Below are 20,189 nucleotides of genomic sequence, written 5' to 3' on the forward strand. Positions count from 1 at the left end.
AGCATTTGGGATGTGATTTATGCGTCTGGCTCTAAATTCCCCCTTTTGTCTAGTTGGAAAACTAATATCGGATAAATGTTTCATGAAGTGATTTATCGTTTTGTGGATTTGAAGGTTTTCATGAAATAAAATTTTCTGTTAAGTTTTGAATGACTTTTGTAGAAACCGTATACGTATGATTTATTTATATTTCACGTGTATTTGCAATCAAATTTACATTCTAACTCAAATAGCTTATATTAATGGGAACTTGAGGTGCCTGATACTTTTACTTCCGACCCAAGAAACTCATCGGTTTCGTTGGTTTGTAAAGTGTTAATATTATGTTTCATTATGTGGTTCAGTTATGAAAATGGGCATTAATTTGCGTATTTTTGCAAAAGTTCTGATCAGGGCCTTTTGAAATGGATCTTTTCTTTCTCCTACCTTTTAACCGCTAATGGTAATCTCTTGGCAAAAAAGGTGACCTTTCTGTTGATTATATTATCCTTTCTTTTCTTGCGTCATTTACCTTTGAATAGAAAGTTACTGATGGTAGTGCTTCAAGTTTTTTTAACATTTGAAACTTTTTCCCAGTTCAGCTCTTTGTAGTGGTTAAGGGTAGGCGATGAAGGGAGCTAAAAATAAAGTGATGCTTATGTTTCGCGTCATAATATTTTGTTTCAATGTTTTCTATTAAACTTTCATTTCGCAATAAAAAAAACAATACAATGACGAAATTTACCAGGCGTCTCCATTGATACTGGAATATTCGTTTAAGTAATGAGTTATATATAATCTTTGATCGAAGAGAACAAACCATATTGAATGTAAATAATATTAATTTTTGTCGTTACCATTGTTTTCATTTACAACAGATCTAAACTCGGAAACAGGGCCGAGGGCCACCCGCCATCATGTCGTCCGTGAAGGTGGCGGTCCGTGTGCGACCCTTCAACTCCCGGGAAATCGCCCGGGAGTCAAAATGTATCATCGAAATGGCCGGCAACACGACTTGCATCACAAACCCGAAAGTTCCGCCCGGTTCGAGCGAATCGGTCAAACGTTTCAACTATGATTACTCCTACTGGTCACACGATGTAAGCAGCGTATTTGTAGTGTCTTCACGCGCGCAATCGACGATATTATAATAACGATTTATTTGACCATCTTTCTCGGTAATAGCCTCGCGATCTGGAATTCTCCACTCAAGCCATGGTGTACTCCGACATAGGAGAGGAAATGTTGCAACACTCGTTCGACGGTTACAACGTTTGCATCTTCGCATACGGACAAACGGGTGCCGGCAAATCGTATACCATGATGGGCAAGCAGGAGGAAAGCCAGGAGGGCGTGATACCGATGATCTGTAAGGATCTGTTCCGTCGAATACAGGAGACCGAAAGTGACGATCTGAAGTACTCGGTGGAGGTGTCGTACATGGAGATTTACTGTGAACGCGTCCGTGATTTGCTGAACCCAAAGAATAAAGGAAATCTGAAGGTGCGTGAGCATCCGCTGCTTGGTCCGTACGTGGAAGATCTGTCCAAACTGGCTGTCACATCGTACCAGGACATTCACGACCTGATCGACGAGGGCAACAAAGCACGGTAATTAGACGCGGCCCTAATAAACGAAATTGCTTTTGGTTGTACGGTTGTAAACGTAAACGTCTCTAATGTAAAACGTTTCGACGGTTCTCTTTCTATGCTCTGTTGTTGTGCAGTACTGTGGCCGCCACCAACATGAACGAAACGAGCTCAAGATCACACGCTGTGTTTACGATTTTCTTCACCCAGAAACGTCAGGATCGCATGACCAGTCTCGAAACAGAGAAGGTTTCGAAAATTAGTCTGGTCGATTTGGCTGGATCTGAGCGGGCCGATTCGACGGGCGCTAAGGGCACCCGACTGAAGGAGGGCGCCAACATTAACAAGAGTCTCACCACTCTGGGCAAGGTCATATCGGCGCTGGCTGAAATTGTAAGTACTTTTCGATGTCCGTTTCCTCCCTATCCCTTTGTTTAGAGATGTGTTAAATTTTTAGATGAGCGTTTCAAACATTAGGGTTTATCGGTGTTTTGTCAGCATCACGTATTTTGTGATGCTTTATTAAGTTTTACGGTGTAACTGATGCATTTCAACGTCATTGTACCAAGATGTGTGTCCTTCATTGTATCCCTTCTACCGTGTATCTCTTAATTTACTGTAGCAAATATTGATTCGTTCCAAATCTTACTTGTTCTCATTATATCCATATTGCGTTGACGAACATTATCATCATAATCATACTCATCATCATTACCAACTTGCCTTGAAATACACTTCGAATACATCTGCGAATTCAGTCCGTAAGTATTAGTTGTTTTTTCGGTGTGAAATAGTGTGTTTCTTGTTTTGTTCCGTGAAGATTGTACAGTTACAATTACAGTTACCTAAAATCTGTATGAGTGTTGGGTAGGGATTTTGTGTGTATGCTTATCTTTAAGTAGTGACGTCTGTTAATTGGATTTTTATGGGGCAAAGCATGCTTTTTCGATTGTTACCCAAAACATCTTCCTTCTGCCGAACGTACATATAATAATTCCACTAAGGATTTCAGTGTCAGTGTTTCCCAGAGTGTATTTATTTGCATCGTGAAACAAATGCATCTAAATAATTATTCAATTACACTGTTGCAGGCATCAAAGAATAAAAAATCAAAGAAAGCAGATTTCATTCCCTATCGTGATTCGGTTTTGACATGGTTGCTCAGAGAAAACCTTGGCGGAAACTCAAAAACGGCCATGATAGCTGCGATATCGCCGGCCGATATCAATTACGATGAAACACTGAGCACATTAAGGTGAGTTTACCATTGAATGCATATTACGTGAAAGTTAATCATGTTAATCTTTCCCTTCTACGTTAGATATGCCGATCGGGCTAAACAGATCGTCTGCAAAGCGGTCGTCAACGAGGACGCTAATGCGAAACTTATTCGCGAACTCAAGGAAGAAATACAAAAGCTGCGCGAGCTACTCAAAGCCGAAGGCATCGAGGTGCAGGAAGGTGAGTTTGTTCGCTGGTCACTTTCGAAGGTGCTTAAACAAGCTGCCATTGTTAAACGCTTGCAAATATCCAATCCATCCAAACAGTTTGGCAGAGTTTTCGGAAACGAATCGTTGTTAATTGTTTCGTTTATCATAATTGCTGTGCCCTTGAAGAAAGTTCCTTTCAATGGGGCATCATTCAATATCCATTTTAAACAATCCTACTCCTACTCATCATGCGCTCCTCCCTTTTCACGAAGCACCTCCTATATTCCTGCCGAACACCTCGATTGCTCGATTGTTACCCCCTATCAACCATGTTTGGAATGCGTTATTTCGGCCGTTTTGAATCATATCACTTTAAGTTATTTGTGCGATTTGTTTGTTAGATTTGGGAATCAAAATTCAAAATTCAAACTAAACTCGCTCATTCATTCAAAATTCAAAATCAACCATTTATAAAGCTTAGATATTTTTTTTTTCGTCATACTGCTTGAACACATTTCCACATTTGGTTGATCACGATTCGAATTCTGTCCGCTAATGACGATGGCGGAATAAAGAAAAGAATCGTATCAACAACAACAAAAAACTACACCTGAACATGAGCCAGGGTTAGCAAATATGAAGCTTGCAGAAGCTTACTGCTTGCAATTACTTCCCCCCCTCAAACAATAGCTCGAAAGTGTTGAATTGTGAATTTTTAATCACACTTGTACTACACTTTTCATGTAGGACCGGACGGTAAAGTGGTTTGTGAAAAGCGAGATGCTAATAGTAAGTAGAGATTACCGTCGAACGCTAAGATACAGTTATGGCTACCGTATTTAAGGAAAAAAACTGCTTTTTTTATTTTTCCATCGGTTGTAATACTTTTTGTTTCTGTCTATACTTCTGAATTATTGTTTTATTCTCGTCACAATCTTTCATCTCACCACGATATCAATAAATCCATAGACCATAGCTTTTGTTTGTGTTTTTATTTTGATATCATTTGCTGGCTTTTTTTTGGTAACGAGCTAAGGAAAGTTCGTCTGCACACTACAAACTGCGCTTCTGGCGTGCTATTTTTGTGATTATATTCGCGTGTGAGAACGTGAATGTACGAGCTTCGTCAATGTGTTGCCTGAAATGAGAATGTGTTTGCCTCATTGGAAGTGCCTATGTTATACGCTTTGGTGTCTCACATACTGCTCCGATCATTCTCGAAGCTTAAAGTAATGCTTCTGTGAATAATTTTGAAACATTTTTCTACCATATGCTACTACTCCCACATCATACAGCAAATGTTTAACGTATTTTTTTGTTTATGCTTTATTTCGTGTAAATATGTTTGCTTCACATTTGCACACCCACTCATAAAAGATTCACTGTGCACATACATTTTATTTGTATAAGAGTATTAAGTGTTTCTATTTCATAAAATCTTTATATTCGTTGATGTTCCATACACCCGGGTTGGACAAAACTGAGCTATTGAGTCAAAATTTTATCAAACCGTAAGCTCTCGATTTCCGGCCTAAGACGAAATACGCTACATACATACTGACAATATATCACATTTGTTCAACCCAGCGTCGTCGGCAGCGTTTAGAAAACCGCTGAAATGTGTACGTTCATTTGTTGTTTACGTAGTTTTCATTTTGTGGTACTTTCATCTAAAGAAGTGTGAATTTCTAGCAAGGAATACCCGTATGACAAAGGTTTTGTTAAACGTGTGATACAATATTCAAAATTTATAGCTTCGCATTAAGCTTTTATCGTTTGATGTTAAAAATTTCTCCGAAAAAAAAAAGATTATCCGATGTGTTCTTAGCAAAAGAAAATCATTCTTCCACAGAGTAAGCCATCATATTTTGTAGCACGTTTCGGTTTCTGCGCAAATCTGTAAGAATATACTTTACAAATTAATTGATGATAATAGTGTGCAAATTATGTTTTAAAAAGTGTTATGTTTTAATGTTTTCATATAATGTTGCTTTTCTTTACAGAGGACGAATGCCTCATCAAATCGGACAAAATCGAATCAGTTGGTGGTGTGGTTATTACGGAAGAAGGCGAAGATGGCGAGAAGAAGATTCATTCGCCGAACCGCAATCGCAAGCGTACCGGTTCCAGTACGGAAATGGCAGTCGATCAGCTGCAAGCAAGCGAAAAGCTGATTGCCGAACTGAACGAAACCTGGGAAGAAAAGCTGAAGCGAACCGAACAGATTCGTGTGCAGCGGGAAGCCGTCTTTGCCGAAATGGGTGTGGCAGTGAAAGAGGATGGCATTACCGTTGGTGTTTTCTCGCCAAAGAAATCGCCCCATCTGGTGAATCTCAACGAGGATCCCACACTGTCCGAATGTTTGTTGTATTACATTAAGGACGGTAGGCTTTATCTCCCTGGGGGAATAAAAAGATTTTGAAGATCGAATATGATAATTAAATTTTCTTCTCCACAGGACTCACTCGTCTCGGTACATCGGAAGCGAACGTACCGCAGGATATTCAACTGTCTGGCTCGCACATCTTAAAGGAGCACTGCGTGTTTGAAAACAAGGATGGAGTAGTTACGCTGGTACCACATAAGGATGCGTTGGTGTATGTGAACGGTCGGAAAGTAATCGAACCGGAGGTTCTACAAACTGGTTCGCGTGTCATCTTGGGACGCAATCATGTGTTTCGGTTCACGCACCCGGAACAGGCACGAGAGAAGCGAGAGAAAAATAAGGAGGTCGATGTGTGCGAAACGCCGGGCAATAGTGGCGAGATTGCCGATTGGAACTTTGCCCAGTGCGAACTGCTGGAGAAGCAAGGTATTGATTTGAAGGCAGAAATGGAGAAACGTTTACTGGCGCTAGAGGAACAATACAAGCGCGAAAAGCGGGCTGCCGACCAAGAGTTTGAAGAGCAACGCAAAGTAGGTGGATGCTTTCTTTTAGGTTTGGCGTTGAATTTTAATATGTTTTAACACTCTTTTAATAGACCTACGAGGCAAGAATCGATGCACTTCAGAAACAAGTCGAGGAACAGTCAATGACAATGTCGATGTATAGCAGCTACAGTCCTGAAGATTTTCATCAAGAAGAGGACATATTTGGTAATATAACGTGCATTGCGTTATATCATTGTAATCATAAATCTAATACAATATTTCATCACTCACCATGTAGTTAATCCACTTTTTGAGTCCTGTTGGACAGCACGCGAAGCAGGTTTGGCCGCATGGGCCTTCCGCAAATGGCGTTACCATCAATTCACATCACTGCGAGACGATCTCTGGGGCAATGCTATTTTCCTAAAGGAAGCCAACGCAATTTCGGTTGAATTGAAGAAAAAGGTACGTAGCAATAATTCGGTTGGGATCTAAATTATGGATCAATATCTCTACAAGCTGTGTGTTGCTTATCTCTTCTTCTCTCATAGGTGCAATTCCAGTTCACGCTACTGACGGACACTCTATACTCTCCGCTGCCACCGGAATTGACAGCCGCGCCGACTGTAGGTGCTCTGACAAATGGTGGTCAGGAAGATGAATTTGGTCAGACACCCATACCAAGAACGACTGTGGCAGTTGAAGTGACCGATACAAAGAATGGAGCCACACATTACTGGAGTTTGGAAAAGTTGCGGTAAGCTTAACCATGTTTGGCTTACGATTGTATTTCGCTTTCGTGCGAGTTTTATTTTGCTCATCTTGTGGCATTTACAATGAGCTCTAACTAAATAATACATTTGGCATCAATCTAGATCAGATATCCTCAAAGGCACAAACACAATACATTGCAATCTCATTCCACAGTTCTTGATAAATTTACTTGCATTACTTGCTCGCACTAATTTCCTCTCCAATTTTCACGATTTTATTCAAATGATCCCACTAATTTGTTTCACAATTTTTTGCATTTTGGAATGTTTGCTTCACTTTTGCTGCGTTGTCAATTGGTGGCCTGGCGTGAAATTTTTTAAGCAAAAATGTGATTCGTTTCACGTTTAAAGCAATTTGTTAGCGACTTGTTATTTTTTTTTATTTAACATTTCTATTCTTTATATGTCTCTATTGCTAATATTCGGATCTCCTTGAATCGTTCATTACTATTGCATTACGATAATTTACACTCTTAAACTGACCAAGCAATTGTGGATATATCTCATGTACCTATGTGGCATACTGATGGCCGCTCACTTATGTTACTGCAAATTTTTTGGCCGGATACAATTGGACAGGTATCGGCTGGAACTGATGCGCCAAATCTATAACACATCCGACACATCTCCGGAGCTGATGAGCTTTGTGCTCGAGCTGTCCAGTGGTGAGCACACACCGGAACATTTCGGCACACAGTATCCAGCGTTCGCACAACCGCCATTGTCGGTTTTGAAACAACAGCAGGAGCATCTGGTAGCAGAACAACCTGCAGCAGCTGCACGGTTATTGGGAGGGTTAGCGCCTAACTGTGATGGCAGCAAGTGTTTGACTTCACCAACAAATTCGGTTTCATCATCATCCTCATCATCCTGTGGTACGGCATCACCACCATCCGTCATCTTCGACGGTGGTGTCGTTGTATCCAACAGTAGCAGCAGTTTCGGAAGAGCCGGCACGAGACTTACTCTGGCCAACTTGATGCCTTCTAGGTTAGCAGAAACAGCTCCGCATGTGACGCACGTAGTTAATGGGCTGAATAGTTGTGCAGTGTTTTGTGTGCCCGGGATCATAAACAAATCCCAAGCTGAGAAATTATTCTGCTTTTATCTGATCTGTACGATAAGATAAAGTAAACTGTTATAGCTATGTTTAACATTGGTAATATCAATATTATCTGTTGCTTCGCCAATTGTTGCTTTAAGCAGAGAACTGTGTTGGCTTTTGATTATGCTTACATTACTACTCACAATACACTTTTGTTTTACCATATTGCACAAATCATTATAACGGCTTTTGGTATAATTGTATTATTCCTGTTTTCGGCTCTCCGCTAAGTGATTGTGGTGAACACGAGTGCAGAAGATATAATTATCAGATAAATGTGTTAAATCAACTCCTAGCAGCACTAGCGATCTTAAAATATAACGATTGCATACTTTGTGGCATATTCAACCTAAGAATTTGAGGGAGCGGAATAATACCCTTATGACCTGCTATTAATTATTATTTAGCTAAAGAGATCTTCTTGAAATCGAGATAACTGCTATGCATGAAAACTGTACATTTGTTATATTTATATACATAATACATCTCACATCTTATCCAACATTACATACATCATCGAGCCTTTGAGGATTCGGCTGAAGTGATAGAAAATATTTTCGGAAAGGAAGGTTGATAAATTTGTACACGGCTTTATTCAAATTTGTTTCGCCTCTCGATTGAATTGCATAATGTAATATGATGTTAAATGTTGGCACTATAATGTAAATTTATGCAACTGTCTAATCGTGCTGGGATTTAACATTGTACTATAAAATATACAACAAATATTCAATTCCATTCTTAAGCCTGCAATAATAATAGCCATTCATGTCGGTGACTAATTTAAGGTGAAAGCTAAACTTTTTTTGGTCTGCTTGTAGGCAACGTCTCGAACTGATGCGTGAGATGTATCACAACGAAGCAGAGCTGAGTCCAACATCACCGGATTATAATGTTGAAAGTTTGACAGGCGGTGATCCATTCTATGATCGATTCCCTTGGTTCCGGATGGTCGGAAGGTAAAGCTTAGTACTTATGTCCTGTGTAAGAGTTATGCTTAATTGTTATCCCTTCTTCCTTTCGCCATAGATCATTCGTGTATTTGAGCAACTTACTGTACCCGGTTCCACTGGTTCACAAGGTAGCAATTGTGAATGAGCGTGGAGATGTACGTGGCTATTTGCGCGTTGCCGTACAGCCCGTGATGGATGAAGAAAATGCAGACTTTAGCAATGGTGTTAAGCAATCTGCACGCATCTTGTTCGATGAGGAGCAAAACGGACAGCATAAGGTGCCGAAGATTCGAACCATTCCGGATAAGGACGAAAAATACATCGAGGGAGGCAATGAAATGGGCACTAAGCTGGAGGAATTGGAGCAGGAAGATGCGGATTCCGGACGCGGCGATTCGAGCGTTGCCTCGGAGCTGCACGAATCGAACGATCAGGAACCCGGTGAACATTTGCAACCCGGTAAAGAGTTCACCTTCCGTGTTACCGTACTGCAGGCCACGGGAATTGCGGCCGAGTATGCTGATATATTCTGTCAGTTTAAGTAAGTTACGGGGCAGGTAGTTGTGGTTGGCGTTCAAAACTAATCTATGTGTATTATTTGCAGCTTTTTGCATCGACATGAGGAAGCGTTCTCGACGGAACCGGTAAAGAATTCTGGATCGGGAGCACCGCTCGGATTCTATCACGTACAAAATGTAAGCAATCATCGCATCCTAAACCATTTTGCAAAGTTGTTTTTAAATTTAACCGGCCTTGCTTTCTACAGATTACAGTTCCGGTAACGAAATCCTTCATCGAATATCTGAAAACGCAACCGATAGTTTTCAAGGTGTTTGGCCATTATCAGCACCACCCGTTGCACAAGGATGCCAAGCAAGACTGCCAGATCACTAGGCCACCTCCAAGGCGTATGTTGCCTCCGAGCATTCCGATCAGTCAACCGGTTCGCAGCCCAAAATTTGGCCCATTGCCATGCCCACCGTCGTCGACAGTTTTGGCCAAGCACGATGTGCTCGTATGGTTCGAAATCTGTGAATTGGCACCGAACGGTGAATATGTACCGGCTGTCGTCGACCACAGCGATGATCTACCCTGTCGTGGACTGTTCCTGTTGCATCAGGGCATCCAGAGGCGCATTCGTATCACGATCGTACATGAACCGACACCCGAAGTGAAATGGAAGGACATTCGTGAACTGGTTGTCGGACGTATTCGTAACCAACCGGAGCCGGCCGACGATGAAGACTCTGATTCGTGCGTCCTGTCGCTTGGATTGTTCCCGGGCGAGGTGTTGGAGGTGCCCGGGGATGATCGGTCGTTCTTCCGCTTCGAAGCTGCCTGGGATTCGAGTCTGCACAATTCGGCATTGCTCAACCGTGTCACACAGACGGGCGAACAGATTTATATTACGCTAAGCGCATATCTGGAGGTAAACATGTCGCATAGCGGAGAATGAACTTCAAATTTATTTTTATTGTTTTTTGTTTATTTTCTTTTCCATAGCTTGATAACTGTGCTCGTCCAGCCATCATTACGAAGGATCTCAGCATGATTATCTACGGTCGTGATGCTCGCACTGGACCTCGCTCGCTTAAGCATCTGTTTTCGGGCCAATACCGCAACCCGGAAGCCAACCGGCTGTCGGGCGTTTATGAGCTGTCACTGAGAAGAGCTTCTGAAGCAGGTAGTCCAGGTAGAACTGTGCTAGTGTGTAGAGAGACAAAGAAAAGAACGAAGAATGCTTATTTCAGTTCGTAGTTTATTTGCTTCCGTTATTCGAACATTTTTCCGTTCAGTCTTATGCATATGATGATAAGCATGATGGAATTCCGTAAATGTATGGAAATATACATTTACTACACATTAGACTAAATAGTAATGCTACACATAACATAAATCTTTGGGCTATTATTAACGAGATATATTTTTCGGTTCAAATTAAGCTAGTGGTGATGCTTCTCATATTTTTATGCATTTAATTTCGTATATCGTGCTAGTTATTGGTTTGTTATAGCTTTTACATTTCACACGCTTTCTCTTACTAAGTTTGAGTGCTTCCTATAATTAAACAATACAATATTCCACCAGGTGTCCAACGTCGACAGCGCCGTGTTCTGGATACGAGCTCTACTTACGTGCGGGGTGAAGAAAACCTGCACGGCTGGCGTCCACGTGGAGATTCTCTCATCTTCGACCATCAGTGGGAATTGGAAAAGCTTACTCGGTTGGAAGAGGTTGGCCGCGTAAGACATTTGTTGCTGCTGCGTGAACGACTCGGAATGGACACGACACCGAACCCAACCACCAAAACCGAAAAGGACGTATGCAATCTGGCTCAGCGTGCCAGTGCATCACCGGTACACATGGTTATTCCACCGTCGCCACAAACACCGGTGAAAGATCAACAGACACCTGCTTTGCCAGAGCGTGATCTTTCAGTCCGCGAAACCGAGCTGGTGTGGAAGTGTGTGAAGCTAATTCAAGGTCGCATTGGTTGCAAGGAACTAGGTGCTGAGGGTAACGGTTCCGGTACGCAAGCGTCTGACGCATCGCCGGGTGACGAGGGATGTGCGGATATGAATGCAAGCTACATTTCGAGCAACTCCATTGAACTGTGCTCGCCGGAACGGGTAGATGTACCGAATGGTTGGGAAGCACCGGCACCGGCGCCTCAAACGCAGGAACTTTCGCTGAGATTGTATGTTCCGGAGCTGGAGGAAATTCGGGTCAGCCCGGTGGTAGCTCGCAAAGGATACCTTAACGTGCTCGAACATGGTGGCTCTGGTTGGAAGAAACGATGGGTCACCGTACGGCGACCATACGTTTTCATCTTCCGTTCCGATAAAGATCCGGTGGAACGAGCTGTCTTAAACCTGGCCACAGCGCAGGTGGAATGCAGCGAAGATCAAGCGGCAATGGTGAAGGTACCAAACACATTTAGGTAAGCATATCGAACGACATATTCAGGGACTGTATTGCGATTGATAAAATGGTAATATTATCTATAGCGTTGTCACCAAACATCGAGGATACTTGCTGCAGACACTCGGTGACAAGGAAGTTCATGATTGGTTGTATGCGATCAATCCACTGTTGGCTGGACAAATTAGGTATGTTTTATTCGTTGCTGTACGAAACACACTGTGCTGACACAACGCTTACGTATTTGCAGGTCCCGACTAGCCAGGAAAAACATTTCCAGCGTAAACAGCACCAGTAGTGGCGCTGGTGATCAGCAACAGGGGACGACGGGAGCGTCCGCGCTGGCTGTGGCAGCAGCCCAGGGCAACGGGGGTAGCAGTAGTTCTGGAGGCAAATGAGATACAATAACGATGGAGTCCGTGCTGGTATATTAAACATCAAGCTACGGTGACTCCTATCGTCGCAAAATATGCGCGAAGAACCATAACCACCATTATTCTGAGGGATAATAATGCTAGTTTGACGTGCTGCAATCGTCACCACCAAGAAAACCAAAATCAAACCAAAATAATTAGTAGTACTCGTCGTTAATCTCCGCATCTACTTAGTTATGTCGTTAGATTTCGGTTTCGAGTTCAGAAAATCAAACCACAATAAGTAGAAGACAACATACAGTCTGGCAAATGATGGCAAATGTCACCGACTCCGTACGAATGATTTGACAAGCGAGAACGAAATGATTGCATTGCGTGGGTAATGATTGAGAGGCAATTTAGTTTTCTTAATGTTGCTGTAGCTTTTCTGTTATGTACTGTTTAGTTACTAGCTTTACTTCTCAACGGTTCTCCTAAGAGGCTGAATAAGTTTTAATTTATCGAAAACGATACTGCTTTACGCTACGTGTAAGATAGCATGTTTTGTACATAAGAACAAACTATTTTTATCCGCTTTAAAAATAGCAAACGTACGTTTTATCATCGTACCCAGTTACGATTTTTTGCCGCTGAGTTAAGTTATAGTTCTCATGTGATCGATTTGCGATTCGTGAACGATACGCCGTACGGTTAGATCGCATTCAGGCAGGATCTGATGCTGTTGCCGATCCATTTTTTTTATCCTTCATTATTCACAATTTTTCCTTAGAGAGACTGCAATAAGGCTTACAAACTAGAACGATAGACTGGGCAAAATGAGCAGCTAAGCTGTCACACTAAGCATGCCCTAAGCAAATGTGCATAAAGAGACCACTAAGCTAAGCAGACGCAAACTGGCGGTGGGTCATTGTTGCTACGTTAAGAACTTTGATTTACTGTGCTTTTTGTGACACTTTTGTGGCATTGTTACTGGTGCTTTTTTTCTTTGCCAGATCGCTTGTGATGATTGGCGACCAGGAAATGTGATTTGCGGGCCAAGATCAATTGGACAAATGCATGACGACGCATTATGCGAAAGAGGATTCATGTGGATTAGTGTGTACCAATCTGTTGGCTAAATCCATTAAACAATGAACATGATATTAATCAATAGAGTAATTAATGTTTAAAGCAAAATGAAGCACAGAAAAAGAAAATATGTTAGATTACATCAATGTGGAAATGATGCCGCTATATATAATGGTTGTTGAGGATAATAACAGCATCACATCAAGTATAAACTGAAAGTGCAAGAATATTGAAATTTCTCCCAACATTGAGTACAGCAAAAAAGAAACAAGCTGATCAGGTATCTATTATTTGTGTGACAAGAGAATCTCTAAAACAATGAAAATGTTTAAATCTCTGTAACAGATCATTGTGTCGTGTACATCTCTCTTCGCGTAAACAAACTGTTCACCGGAAAGAAGGAATTACTTTGGCGTACGAACAACTATTTACTAGGCAAACCGGGCAGAAACAAAAAAAAACACGGGAGAACGGTGGTGGAAGATGAAAACCCAACAAAATATATTCCATAAACTAATCGGAACTAACAGTAGTAAAATACCAAAACACAGCAAAAAAAAAAAACAGTCAGCTCAAATATGTTTGCAAGTTGAATCGAAAACACACTCACTAACATAGAATCGAAAGTGGAACGTAAAGTATTAGTACATTGACAAGTGATGAATTGTTACGATCGGATTATTGAAATATATGCAACATTTTATTTTGCTTTCAAGAACCGTTAGCCTTGCTTAGGAAAGATGCTGAAGAACATAGCAGGAAAACTGAAACAAATTAAGGTATCGAATAGGCGATAATTAAAACGATTTGCAAAGTGTACTCCTTCTCCAAAAGGTATGCAAACCGGGATGGCTACAGAAGACTGTTTTGGCTTGAAGCTATAAAAAATGAATGTTTTAGAATCATGCTTTAACCTCTGTGCGTTGACATGGGCTGGCAATGTCTTACAGGCAGGGTTGGTCATACGAATAAAATGCGAAAAGCTAAATCCTGTATCGATGCTTTCGAGGGAAAGCAACGAAAGTACAGCTGAACGGGAACGTTGTATAGAATTATGTAAATAGGCAGCACATTACTATGAAGGTAAAGTAATACTGGAACATGTTAAGTTGTTCGCTTGAATGGCCTTAGCTTTACTTTTTGTCTTCATTTCACTGGACGACACTTTGAAGTTGTTCGAACACAACCGTTTGCTAGTTTGGCTTATAGGTTTCGGCAAGAAGCTATGTACATATTTGGTATCGTTCTACACAATGTGCTGTCGGTTTAACCGATGCGCTTTCCGATACATATACCGCAAGAGTGCTAAGGCTATGCTGGATGGTTCATCAATTTCATCCCAGACAAACAGAATTGCAAGGGATATAAGTTGGTTCGGAGCACTCAAGTCCTTCAACGGATACCAAAGATAAGAAGTGTAAGCTATGAAGTGGGAAGGAAATTGTTCATACGGTTCAGGATGCTTGATAACAGCAAGATGTGCAATTGTAAGGCAGAGAAAAGAGCATTAGATGACTCGGTTTATACATTAGTTGCAGAGCATTTTTGTCACTGTGTTACTGTATCAATCACATTATTCGTGTTTAGTTCCCATACGGTTGAAAATGCTTGCATTAAGTGATGGTCCAATGTCACTTTTATTATGTAAGCATAAAATAATCGTGATCTTTGTAAAAGTTTTAATTAGTAATTGCAACATTTTTACCTCGTTCCGTTTATTCCTTCCGTCGATTCAATTTTTTTCCGAATTCCAAAGCAAAACTAGCTTTTTGGGTTTTACTAGTATTTGTTACGCAAAAATTTCAAATAATGTCATCGCTGTTAAACAAAACAACCTGGTACCGTGTGCAAACGTAAAAAAACGCAAAAAAATCATAAAACAAAAATAAATAAATAAATAAATGTAACCGTTTCTGATCCATTTCTGCTTACCGCAAAAAAAGAAAAAAAACAACACCGATACATAACAATTAATTGTATAGGATATAGTTGACAAATAAAAATGATAATTACTTGACAAAAATACCAAACCCATACCAAATAGAGCGAATGCAAAAGAAAAGCAACCCAAAGTAACATAGCGAAAGTTTCTGTCCTTGCCAGCACACATACACAAACCATTCTTCTTCCTTCCTGTGTAATCTCTATGCGTATATATTTACATACAAATATATGTATTTAGCCAAAATGCCTAGTGAAGAGAAAATGCTTACGTTTCCTACACGTTTTACGTTCTTATGGGCCTGGAGAGAGAGAGAGAGAGAAGAGCGAAAAAAAAACAAACTAATAAAAATGGAGAGCAAACGCAAATGGATTTATTGTTGTTCCCCCAGCGCGCATCCGCCATATACGATCATACATAAAAGAATGTATTTTGTCTGAACTCTATAATCACAGCATTGAATAAAAATAAAAATGAGAACCTTTAAAAGCAAAATCAAACAGTATATTGAGAAGAAAATCCAATCAATTGTAATTAAAACAAGGAAAGAAGGAAAGAAAGCTTGCCATTGAACAAGGTAAAAACCGGAAATTACGGTAAGCGAAACACATCACAAAAATTGTGTTTTACAGTTTGGGTTGAAAATATCGAATATTGAGCAAAACCAAAACTCTTTTGGGTATTATCTCCATAAACTATTGAATAATTTACAACAAATGCAGCCCATAAATATTTATATACATAAACAATTACATAGATACATATACATACATAAATATACATAGATAAATATATATATATTTGGAACCAAAATGAAGAGAACGGTACGTGTCATGGTCCGGAAACTTAACGCCTAATCGAAACGCAAAGCATGTAACGAATGCAACCGACACCTGTCGTTTGCTGGACACGCTGTAGACGAGACCAACCCACGAGGTAGAACATTTCCAGGGATCCGGATGGTAGCTATAAGTGTGCTGCTAAATTGATTACATGAGTTGCCTGTGCAAGTATTATTTAAACAAACCGAATGGTAAAAGGTATTCGATGTAAAGTTATGCGATTAAAACGATGTCAGCATTAGAGAAAGGAAGTAAAACTATTGAAATGGGAAAGATATAATAATTCGTCTGTAAGACAACTGCGACGAGCAAGTTTAGCATGGAAGTGTAAAAGTAGAGGGAATTGCTGAAGAAAACTAGATAGTAGGAAAAAGGTAAGAATTATGAACGCGTTGCAGAACTTACAATAAAAGTCCGGGAAAAAGAGAGTCGTGAAGAAATGAGCTGAGAAGAGGGAGATAAGCTGCAAAGTGGACAAAAACGCATAACGAACGAATCGAACCGGGCAACCAAAACCTTTCTTCGATATGGTATGCGCATGCGGATCATAAATCATGGATCGAATGATCATGTAAATGAAAGTGAATTGCAAATGAACAAATGCAACAAGCAAAAAGGCAACTCAAAACTACAACAAAAATCCAGAACAATTCACATATTCTACATTAAAGAAACAAAAAATACAAAACCTGCTTTGAAAGAAAATTATGAAAAAATTGGAATGCAACCAAACGGAAAAATACAATAAAAATAAAATAAAAATGTAATTAAAACAAATATTAGTAATGTACTCCAGCCACCGAAACCGAAATAGAGAGCCCGGACGAGATTTGTTATACATTTGTTATATTGTTCAATGCGCCTAAATGTATGCAATCTCTTGTCTCTTGTCTCACCATGTTTCCCATCGACGTGCACGTGCATGGTTCAGTCAATGAAGTTATTTAACGGTGCTAACGATAAAATGAAGAAACACGTGTTAGAAGTTCGCCCATATTTTCCATTTCAATGTGCAATTTCCTGTATATCAACGAGACTAACAAAACTTTGCTCAGCTCAACAAATATTTCCGAACGGTTTGAAAAGGGCTGTAAAAAAAGCTTAGACTTGATATTCCAAAAATAATGGATACCTTACGGATGGATGGAGTAATCGATCAGTGATGCGTTTCAAACACTGGTTAGATGTGCTTGTTGCTTAAATTTCATTTTTGATCCATAGCTATATTTATTTCTTTATGAAGTTTGTTTGCAAACTGGTTGACATATTATTTTCAAAATCTTTTTTGGAAAAATTTTACAAAATTCTTTTAATTATTTCCACAAATAATAAATATCTAATACGATTCCATGTAATGCTAAAAGTCCTATAATTGCACGGAATTGAATAAATAGAACATATTGTAATATTGCTAAAATGCCTGCAGTCGGTGGCGGATCAATCCTCATGGAGGTCCCGAGGAGCCTCCGATCAGTTCGCACGATACAAATAACAAACAAATAACACAACTATGTTTGACTTCTATCATTAGTAATCATGATGTTCAAATAGTTGTCAATTAAATGTTACAGTATTTTCATCATGGAAATAGCTTTATATAAATCTGCTTTAAAAAGTTTGAATAGAAATAATGTGTTGATTTAATAACCAAACCATTGTACTAACTAATTATGAAGTGAGTTGGTAGCAGAAAATAAGACACATGGTTTACGCTACTTACGTAAAGAAATTTCGGATAGTAAGAACACCTCAAATGAACGTTACAACGTTGGTTTTTGGTTTTACTTTCTACTTGGCATGGATTTTTTCGTATTTTTTCGTAACACGTTTATTGTTTATACCACATACGCACAGGGCTGTTAAAAGAAAACTTTCTAAACCATTTCATTCGTATGCCCTAACCTAACAGAACGCTAAAACAGGGCTTCAATTTTGAATGTTGCTGTAATTTTAAGATAATTCCTTCAAAACAGGGTTTACATTTCGGCTGAAATGAACGTTTGCATGTTAACGCTAATTTAAAATCGATAATACACTTATCCATTAGGTAAAACATTAAACAATACTGGCTTTGCTATGCTGTCCACCACACGGTTTCGCTGGGCAGGCAGCTTTTGAACGCACCACAGTTTCGTGTCTATTCTATCTTCTTGTCAAACAATTTCTTGTACATGCTTGCGTTTTAAACACAGCGAACTTACCTTACCACCAAAAAAACGGTTCTCTTCGGCCATTTTTGTTTAGAGACAATGCGAAAACAATAACAAAACATCAGTATAACTACTGAAAAAAAAAACATTTTCATTAGCTGAGCCGTGAAATGTAAATCGAACGACCAAAACAGACAAGAAAGCTATTAAAATGATTAATTGAAAACAATTAGTTTACTGGCGCACGGGGTACTTTCTCGTCGTGTTGATCGTCTTGTGTTGGGTTCTAGCTGGCCTTTGAATATTGTGGTTTATTTCTTCTACGTGGGCGCATTTACATATTTTCGTGTTGGGTTTGTAAGAGCAATTAACAGAGTAGCAAAAAAAAAGGAAATTTAATTCGGAAATTTTGTAATTAGAACAATAGAAACCATTAGAAAACCAAAAGCACTATTTAATTTCATTAGTTTGTACATTAAAAAAAACAGATAAAACAGCTCCTCTTGTTCTCATCACACACACACACACGCTTGCACATACGAATCTCAGATCCGTGCACAAACGGTTAACCATTTCTCTTATGCACATGCTATGTAAGGAATCGATAACCAATCTGCTCTTCACTGCACGTCTGCTACACTTTAACGAACAACTTAAACACGAGCAGACGTCAACAGAAACAGAAAGTGTAAAATAAAATCTCTACTACGATAAACTAAACAAAACACAACTAGGCTAACGATTAACAAATCTAGCTAAACAAAAAAAAAAGAGTAGGATGTAAAATAAAACACCACTTACTACTTACAGCACTATTTTGGGATTTTCCGTCATTGCACTTTACGTTTCGCGACGCGTACGTTCGCATTCTCGATGTTATGTGTTTTGTTCCATTAGTGTATAATAAACTTGCAGCTGTTACAACCGTGTACGGCTCTTATAAAATGTTCTTAAATGTATCGGTCACTGTAGTTACTGTTTGGGAGTATTTAGGTGTAGGAAATTCATATTAGTCATCGAGTATTCACTGGCATTTTACGTCAACAAATGTCATGGTTGCTGGTCACGGGGTAGTCCATGGACAGTTCAATTTCACTACTAACATCTAGCACATGCGTCGTCTGCAACACGATTTTACTAACGATTAATGAAAGTAAATGTTTAGCTTAAGAGTATAGTTAAACTGGCTCGTTTGGGAATGGTTTTGCTACTGACAATCGTTGGAAAAATTATGAGCATTTTTTCTAGGTCGCTTTCGTACTAGCAAACTATCTGTTAGTGGCTTGCACTACGTTTAGGAATATTCGGTTATCAGTATCGATGTCTACCGGCAAGAAAGGTTGTACACTAAGAGCTACAAGATGAAAATCAATTTCTTTACAAGCAATAGGAGCAAAAACACGGGATTGTACACCCGCTAATACAACCAAAACGAAGTATAAGAAAAGATAGCATTGCTTTTTTTGGACGTAATTATGATAGCACCTAAACGTGATGTGCGAAAATAATAATTATTAAAAAATCTCGTTCGACAGACGACAGTAACAGTAAGGAGAGCTCAAACTAAGAATATCTTAACGACACTAGTGGCACATTAAGAAGCGCCAGAAATATGGGAAATACAAAGTTTGATACGGTGAACATTTCACCATTTTACATTTCCACTTAGTGAGATAAAGAAGGCAAACAAAAAGCGAAAGTAAAGTGAAATAGAAACATGCTAACAATAACTTAACCGTAGTACACAGTATTGAGATTCATCGATAGTCTCGTGGCCTGCCTGCTTCCTTTCCAACTTTCTGGCGGACGGACGGATACAATGTAGCAGATGCGTCGCCACGGGAAGGGCCAACTGGTGTGGTTGTTTTAATGCCGCTTCATATGCAGCGACAGATGATCCGAGCGGCTGAAGGAACGTGTGCAGAGCTTACAGCGGAAGGGTTTCAGTCCGGTGTGCTTCCGGTAGTGGCGCGTGAGCTCATCCGAGCGAGCGAATCTCCACACACACCCCTCCCAGGTGCAGATGTAAGGTTTCTCACCTGGTCGAAAAAGAACAGAGGAAAAAAAATATTTGTAAGAAAATTAAAAAATAATGGCGATTTTGCATCGGCCGGGAATCGAACCCGGGCCGCCCGCGTGGCAGGCGAGCATTCTACCACTGAACCACCGATGCTTCGTGTGGGGAGGGCAC

At 40.0% G+C, this 20,189-nt stretch overlaps 2 protein-coding genes and 1 non-coding gene across 3 annotated transcripts in view; 1 reads left to right on the top strand and 2 right to left on the bottom strand.

Moving 5' to 3' along the window:
* Positions 1-896: 896 nt before the first annotated feature.
* On the top strand, positions 897-15,417 carry LOC128299100 (kinesin-like protein unc-104). The gene is made up of 20 exons (XM_053034963.1): positions 897-1,079; positions 1,165-1,589; positions 1,706-1,961; positions 2,660-2,823; positions 2,890-3,029; positions 3,746-3,787; positions 5,002-5,382; positions 5,457-5,914; positions 5,980-6,094; positions 6,168-6,334; positions 6,421-6,626; positions 7,222-7,632; positions 8,569-8,706; positions 8,777-9,241; positions 9,305-9,395; positions 9,467-10,129; positions 10,204-10,393; positions 10,789-11,641; positions 11,709-11,810; positions 11,873-15,417. The coding sequence occupies exons 1-20, from the start codon at positions 897-899 to the stop codon at positions 12,018-12,020; spliced, it is 5,598 nt and encodes a 1,865-aa protein (XP_052890923.1). The 3' UTR covers positions 12,021-15,417.
* A 4,447-nt stretch (positions 15,418-19,864) lies between these two features.
* Positions 19,865-20,189, bottom strand: part of LOC128298521 (Krueppel-like factor 12) — a 99,231-nt gene continuing 98,906 nt past the window's right edge. Inside the window, exon 6 of the mRNA XM_053034277.1 lies at positions 19,865-20,037. Within this exon, the coding sequence (XP_052890237.1) occupies positions 19,865-20,037 (173 nt within the window). The remainder of the gene's footprint in view (positions 20,038-20,189) is intronic.
* Positions 20,101-20,171, bottom strand: Trnag-gcc (transfer RNA glycine (anticodon GCC)). The gene has a single exon. It is a non-coding gene; the product is annotated as a tRNA-Gly (tRNA).

The sequence above is a fragment of the Anopheles moucheti genome, chromosome 2 (assembly GCF_943734755.1).
Source record: "Anopheles moucheti chromosome 2, idAnoMoucSN_F20_07, whole genome shotgun sequence".
Classification (NCBI taxonomy): domain Eukaryota; kingdom Metazoa; phylum Arthropoda; class Insecta; order Diptera; family Culicidae; genus Anopheles; species Anopheles moucheti.